The sequence below is a fragment of the Anopheles stephensi genome, unplaced genomic scaffold (genome assembly GCF_013141755.1).
Source record: "Anopheles stephensi strain Indian unplaced genomic scaffold, UCI_ANSTEP_V1.0 ucontig302, whole genome shotgun sequence".
NCBI lineage: Eukaryota > Metazoa > Arthropoda > Insecta > Diptera > Culicidae > Anopheles > Anopheles stephensi.
The window spans coordinates 108,659-115,099 of record NW_023405239.1 but is presented as its reverse complement, the minus strand read 5'-3'; the positions used below and the strand labels follow the sequence as shown (position 1 = coordinate 115,099).

The following is a 6,441-nucleotide window of genomic DNA, read 5'->3' as shown; positions in this document are numbered from 1 at the left end:
GACTCATGTGGACTGGGCATCGACAGACCGATCTGGTGAGCACTGGCGAACTGGTGGGCAAGTGCATCGGACTTTTCTGCTGGTGTGTATGCCGTCTGGGTCGTGGCTATGATGAGTGGTGGTACTGGTCTGGGTTTGGTGCGAAGGACTTTTGCAGTTTTCCAGAAGCTGGGTGCATGGGGAGGTAGCCTTTGGACCATACGCTCGAAGCTGTTGTTGCGGATCGTCTGTACTCGCTCGCGGATGATATGCATAAGCTGCGTGGCCTGGCGTTTCAGCAACAAGTCCCCAGTCCGCTGATACCGTCGCCTCAGCATATTACGTCTGGTGATGAGTGATCGCGTGTGGTCATCGAGAACGAGAATCTCACCACGCACACTCCTCTCCGGGACGCACTCCGCTTCAGCTGCTTTGACGGCACCCTCGAACCGGGCGATTGCTGCGTCAACGTCGGGTATCGCGGGACCAACGTCAGTGTTGTCGATAAGCTGGTCCACGGTCCTCCCAAAGCGAGCCCAGTCGGTGTGGCAGTAGTCCTTTCGCAGTAGAGGTGGATGTCGGGTTGCATTCAGATTCAGTTCCGTTAAGACCGGGAAGTGATCTGAGTTCAGCTCATCGATGGTTTGGGGTTTGCTGCAGATGAAATTAGAAAGGAAAATATCTATTATTGAATGGATACCTCGGTTGGGGATGTGTGTTGGAGCATCGGGGAACTGCACGACGAAATTTCCACGCTGCAACAGGTCCGCCAGGGCGATTCCATTTGTGTTGCTCCGTACGTTGCCCCACAACTGGTGCCTGGCGTTGAGATCACCCCCAATGAGTGAACGGGCCGGATTGCTGGTGATGATGTGTAGCTCTTGTCGGAACGTAGCTCTCCGCGACAGAGTGCACTGCCGCGGACAGTAGACTGCCGTAAGCTGCAGTGGACCGGTGTCGGTATAGAGCTGGACGCCTATTGCTTCTATGGTGGTGGTGTTGTAGTGCGGGAGTAGTGTGTGCCGGATTCCACGTCGGATCGCTATGGCAACACCGCCGCCTCGGGAGGTGGTGCGATCCAGACGATGGATGGTGTAGTTGCCTAAGAAGAAACTCATCTCAGGCTTGAGATATGTTTCCACTATTAGCGCTGCATCGATGTTGTGCCGGACGAGGAAGTCACCGAGTGGAATTTGCTTAGTCCGGACGGACTGAGCATTCCATGTGATGACTCGCAGCGCCCGGTCAGTGAAGGAGCATCAATAGTTCTCCGATAACGGCGATTTGTTCTCCCTTGTTGCGGCAAAGGCGGATCTTCGGGAGCATTCTGCTAAATATAGCGAATAGCTCTTCCGGGCTGAACAGGTCTTCCGATGAAGTTGTGGCTGGAGTTGTAGTTGGTGTTGTAGCTGGTGTGTCTGGAGCGTTCTTGATGTCCTGCAGTCGCTTCGCAAGGTTGTATCTCGGTGCTGTGGATTGCAAGGAAGAAGAAGAGGTTGGTTTAGGTTGTGGTACTGTTGGGTTAGGTTGTGGGATACGCGCTGCCGCAGGTCGGACGCTTGGAGTGGTTGGTGCTGACACAATCTGCGCAAAGCTTTTGGCCTTGGGAGCAGTGTGCAACACCGGAGGAGGAATGGAGTGTGGGAGTGTGGTTTGGATGGTGGCTAACGGTGGAAGCGCGTGCCACACGTTAGCTTTGGCTGGTGGAGGAGCAGAGTTTCGACCGTTGGCGCGCTGACGAATCTCAATGTATTTGGCCCGCTTTGGACACGACGGATCATCGGCGCGATGAGCAGCACCACAGTTCGAGCACTTTACTGTGCCCGAACCCGATGGACACTGCTCCGAGAGATGCTCCGCCGCGCAGATGGCACACCGAGGTTTAATTTGGCAATGGCGAGTACCATGCCCAAAAGCCTGACATCGATGGCATTGCGTCGGGCCTTTCTTCCCTCCGCGGTACGGCTCCCATCGCACGATGACTTGCTGGATTGACCGTACTGCCTCCAGCTTTTTTAGCGAGCATGTTCCTCGCTTGAAATGAACCAGGTACAACCTGGTTTGAATGCCCTCTGCGCGGCGCTTGATCTCGAACGCCTCCAAAACGTCGAGCTGGTGGATTTCCTTCAGTTCACAAACGATCTCCGCGAGGTCCGTTTCCGGAAGCCCACGAAGCACCGCCTTGAAGGGACGCATGTTTTTAGCGTCATGCGAAAAATATTCCGCATTCCGCTGCTGCAGGTAGTTAAGGACCTCCTGCTGTTCAGCAGGAGATCGAACGGTGATTGACGTGCCTACGCCGGAGATACGGAACTCTGGTGTGATTCCACGAGCCTGCAGTTCCGGACGCAGGACAGCTACTGGGAGTGACTTCACCGTGATCGGAGGCATTTTTGCCGCCGATACGGGAGCCGGAGCCGATGTACGCCCTGCAGGAACAGCGGGCGTAGCTGGTGTTGTGGAAGGCTTCGTTGTTGGGACTGCCTTCCGTTGTCGCCGGTTTACGGTGACAAATTGTGCTGAGTTATCCTCCTGCACGCTGGTGGATGAACGTGACTCCGAACTGTCCACGCTCATCGTATCGTCAGATTCCTCCGAAGAGGAAGAAACCACGCTCCTCGAGCGCTTGGACTCGGCCGAATCGGAGCTCGATCCTACCGAGTCGTGCCAGAAAACGCGCTCGTTTTTCGTTTATATACCGAGAGAGAAAACGTCGGCAATCTCCTCTCTGGTTGCGCGCCTGTCACCTCAGTTCCAAATAAAAGCCGAATGAAGCGATTGGATCGGTATATCATTCCGTGCCTGGACTTCGACCAGTGTGGTTATGCTGCCTGCGATTAGTGCCTGCTACTTGACTGTGCTTCTTGGTGTGCCCGTGTTGTGCTACTGTACCTGTGCTGTGATTCTCCGTGTATCGTATTTGTACCTGTGTGTGTGTTCGTGTGCTGCGCTTGTGCCTGTTCGTGAGTGTAGCCTCGTAGCCTGCTTCGGCTTCGACTTCGGCTATGCCGAAGCGCGGTAGAAGGAGGAGTAGGAAGCCAGACTCGGTAGGATCGAGCTCCGATTCGGCCGAGTCCAAGCGCTCGAGGAGCGTGGTTTCTTCCTCTTCGGAGGAGTCTGACGATACGATGAGCGTGGACAGTACGGAGTCACGTTCATCCACCAGCGTGCAGGAGGATAACCTGGCACAATTTGTCACCGTAAACCGGCGACAACGGAAGGCAGTCCCGACAACGAAGCCTTCCACAACACCAGCTACGCCCGCTGTTCCTGCAGGGCGTACATCGGCTCCGGCTCCCGTATCGGCGGCAAAAATGCCTCCGATCACGGTGAAGTCACTCCCAGTAGCTGTCCTGCGTCCGGAACTGCAGGCTCGTGGAATCACACCAGAGTTCCGTATCTCCGGCGTAGGCACGTCAATCACAGTTCGATCTCCTGCTGAACAGCAGGAGGTCCTTAACTACCTGCAGCAGCGGAATGCGGAATATTTTTCGCATGACGCTAAAAACATGCGTCCCTTCAAGGCGGTGCTTCGTGGGCTTCCGGAAACGGACCTCGCGGAGATCGTTTGTGAACTGAAGGAAATCCACCAGCTCGACGTTTTGGAGGCGTTCGAGATCAAGCGCCGCGCAGAGGGCATTCAAACCAGGTTGTACCTGGTTCATTTCAAGCGAGGAACATGCTCGCTAAAAAAGCTGGAGGCAGTACGGTCAATCCAGCAAGTCATCGTGCGATGGGAGCCGTACCGCGGAGGGAAGAAAGGCCCGACGCAATGCCATCGATGTCAGGCTTTTGGGCATGGTACTCGCCATTGCCAAATTAAACCTCGGTGTGCCATCTGCGCGGCGGAGCATCTCTCGGAGCAGTGTCCATCGGGTTCGGGCACAGTAAAGTGCTCGAACTGTGGTGCTGCTCATCGCGCCGATGATCCGTCGTGTCCAAAGCGGGCCAAATACATTGAGATTCGTCAGCGCGCCAACGGTCGAAACTCTGCTCCTCCACCAGCCAAAGCTAACGTGTGGCACGCGCTTCCACCGTTAGCCACCATCCAAACCACACTCCCACACTCCATTCCTCCTCCGGTGTTGCACACTGCTCCCAAGGCCAAAAGCTTTGCGCAGATTGTGTCAGCACCAACCACTCCAAGCGTCCGACCTGCGGCAGCGCGTATCCCACAACCTAACCCAACAGTACCACAACCTAAACCAACCTCTTCTTCTTCCTTGCAATCCACAGCACCGAGATACAATCTTGCGAAGCGACTGCAGGACATCAAGAACGCTCCAGACACACCAGCTACAACACCAACTACAACTCCAGCCACAACTTCATCGGAAGACCTGTTTAGCCCGGAAGAGCTATTCGCTATATTTAGCAGAATGCTCCCGAAGATCCGCCTTTGCCGCAACAAGGGAGAACAAATCGCCGTTATCGGAGAACTATTGATGCTCCTTCACTGACCGGGCGCTGCGAGTCATCACATGGAATGCTCAGTCCGTCCGGACTAAGCAAATTCCACTCGGTGACTTCCTCGTCCGGCACAACATCGATGCAGCGCTAATAGTGGAAACATATCTCAAGCCTGAGATGAGTTTCTTCTTAGGCAACTACACCATCCATCGTCTGGATCGCACCACCTCCCGAGGCGGCGGTGTTGCCATAGCGATCCGACGTGGAATCCGGCACACACTACTCCCGCACTACAACACCACCACCATAGAAGCAATAGGCGTCCAGCTCCATACCGACACCGGTCCACTGCAGCTTACGGCAGTCTACTGTCCGCGGCAGTGCACCCTGTCGCGGAGAGCTACGTTCCGACAAGAGCTACATATCATCACCAGCAATCCAGCCCGTTCACTCATTGGGGGTGATCTCAACGCCAGGCACCAGTTGTGGGGCAACGTACGGAGCAACACAAATGGAATCGCCCTGGCGGACCTGTTGCAGCGTGGAAATTTCGTCGTGCAGTTCCCCGATGCTCCAACACACATCCCCAACCGAGGTATCCATTCAATAATAGATATTTTCCTTTCTAATTTCATCTGCAGCAAACCCCGCACCATCGATGAGCTGAACTCAGATCACTTCCCGGTCTTAACGGAACTGAATCTGAATGCAACGCGACATCCACCTCTACTGCGAAAGGACTACTGCCACACCGACTGGGCTCGCTTTGGGAGAACCGTGGATCAGCTTATCGACAACACTGACGTTGGTCCCGCGATACCCGACGTTGACGCAGCAATCGCCCGGTTCGAGGGTGCCGTCAAAGCAGCTGAAGCGGAGTGCGTCCCGGAGAGGAGTGTGCGTGGTGAGATTCTCGTTCTCGATGACCACACGCGATCACTCATCACCAGACGTAATATGCTGAGGCGACGGTATCAGCGGACTGGGGACTTGTTGCTGAAACGCCAGGCCACGCAGCTTATGCATATCATCCGCGAGCGAGTACAGACGATCCGCAACAACAGCTTCGAGCGTATGGTCCAAAGGCTACCTCCCCATGCACCCAGCTTCTGGAAAACTGCAAAAGTCCTTCGCACCAAACCCAGACCAGTACCACCACTCACCATAGCCACGACCCAGACGGCATACACACCAGCAGAAAAGTCCGATGCACTTGCCCACCAGTTCGCCAGTGCTCACCAGATCGGTCTGTCGATGCCCAGTCCACATGAGTCATCTGTGGCTGCGACGATTGACCGACTCGATGCGGACGACCCACCCTTTCCACCCGAAGACCAAACCACCATAGCAGAAGTGAAGGCTGCAGTCAAGAGAATGAGGAACATGAAGGCGCCCGGCTTCGACGGCATCTTCAACATTCTTTTGAAAAAACTGCAACCAAAGGCGCTATCACTTCTGGTAAATATCTATAACCGTTGTTTTCAACTTTTCTATTTCCCACAGTCCTGGAAGTGCGCTAAGGTGATCCCGATCCTAAAGCCAGGGAAGGATCCGACGCTGCCTGCAAGCTATCGACCCATCAGTCTGCTGAGTGCTCCCGGTAAACTCTTCGAGAGATTAGTTTACTGGAGGCTTCGCGATGCAGTCGACGAGCGGCAACTCATCCCAGCGGAGCAGTTCGGTTTCCGGTCCGGCCATTCCTCCACACTACAGCTTCTTCGGCTCAAGAACACCATCCAAAGAAACAAACGAGTTTCCAAATCCACCGCTGTCGTCCTGCTGGACATCGAGAAGGCGTTCGACAACGTGTGGCACAACGGGCTCATCCACAAGTTATGCAGGTTCGGGGTTCCAGCTCACCTGGTGAACATCCTGCACAACTATCTACAACAGCGGACGTTCCGGGTCGTCGTCTCCTCAACTGCCTCTGGTGCTGCTACAGTACCAGCCGGTGTTCCGCAGGGCAGCATATTGGGGCCTTTGCTCTATTTGCTGTACACTGCGGACCTGCCGACCCTTCCCGTCGGTGCGGACATGTTCCTGTTTGCAGAC

At 55.1% G+C, this 6,441-nt stretch overlaps 1 protein-coding gene across 2 annotated transcripts; it reads left to right on the top strand.

Annotated features, from left to right (window-relative positions):
* The first annotated feature begins 2,777 nt into the window (after positions 1 to 2,777).
* On the top strand, positions 2,778 to 4,893 carry LOC118516489. Of its 2 annotated transcripts, none has more exons than XM_036062418.1 (2): positions 2,778 to 3,390; positions 4,216 to 4,893. In XM_036062418.1, exons 1-2 carry the CDS (start codon positions 2,985 to 2,987, stop codon positions 4,437 to 4,439), a joined length of 630 nt encoding a protein of 209 aa, XP_035918311.1. In that variant the 5' UTR covers positions 2,778 to 2,984; the 3' UTR covers positions 4,440 to 4,893. The 2 variants fall into 2 exon arrangements, with proteins under 2 accessions (XP_035918311.1, XP_035918310.1); XM_036062417.1 differs by having other exon boundaries at positions 2,778 to 3,780.
* The last annotated feature ends 1,548 nt before the right edge of the window (positions 4,894 to 6,441 follow it).

Bases quoted from the DNA above. Each gene is read 5' to 3' on its own strand.
- LOC118516489 (XM_036062417.1), top strand. From the start codon at position 2,985: ATGCCGAAGCGCGGTAGAAGGAGGAGTAGGAAGCCAGACTCGGTAGGA. The intron at 3,781-4,215 runs GTACTCGCCATT...TGCAATCCACAG, and splicing joins ATGTCAGGCTTTTGGGCATG to CACCGAGATACAATCTTGCG.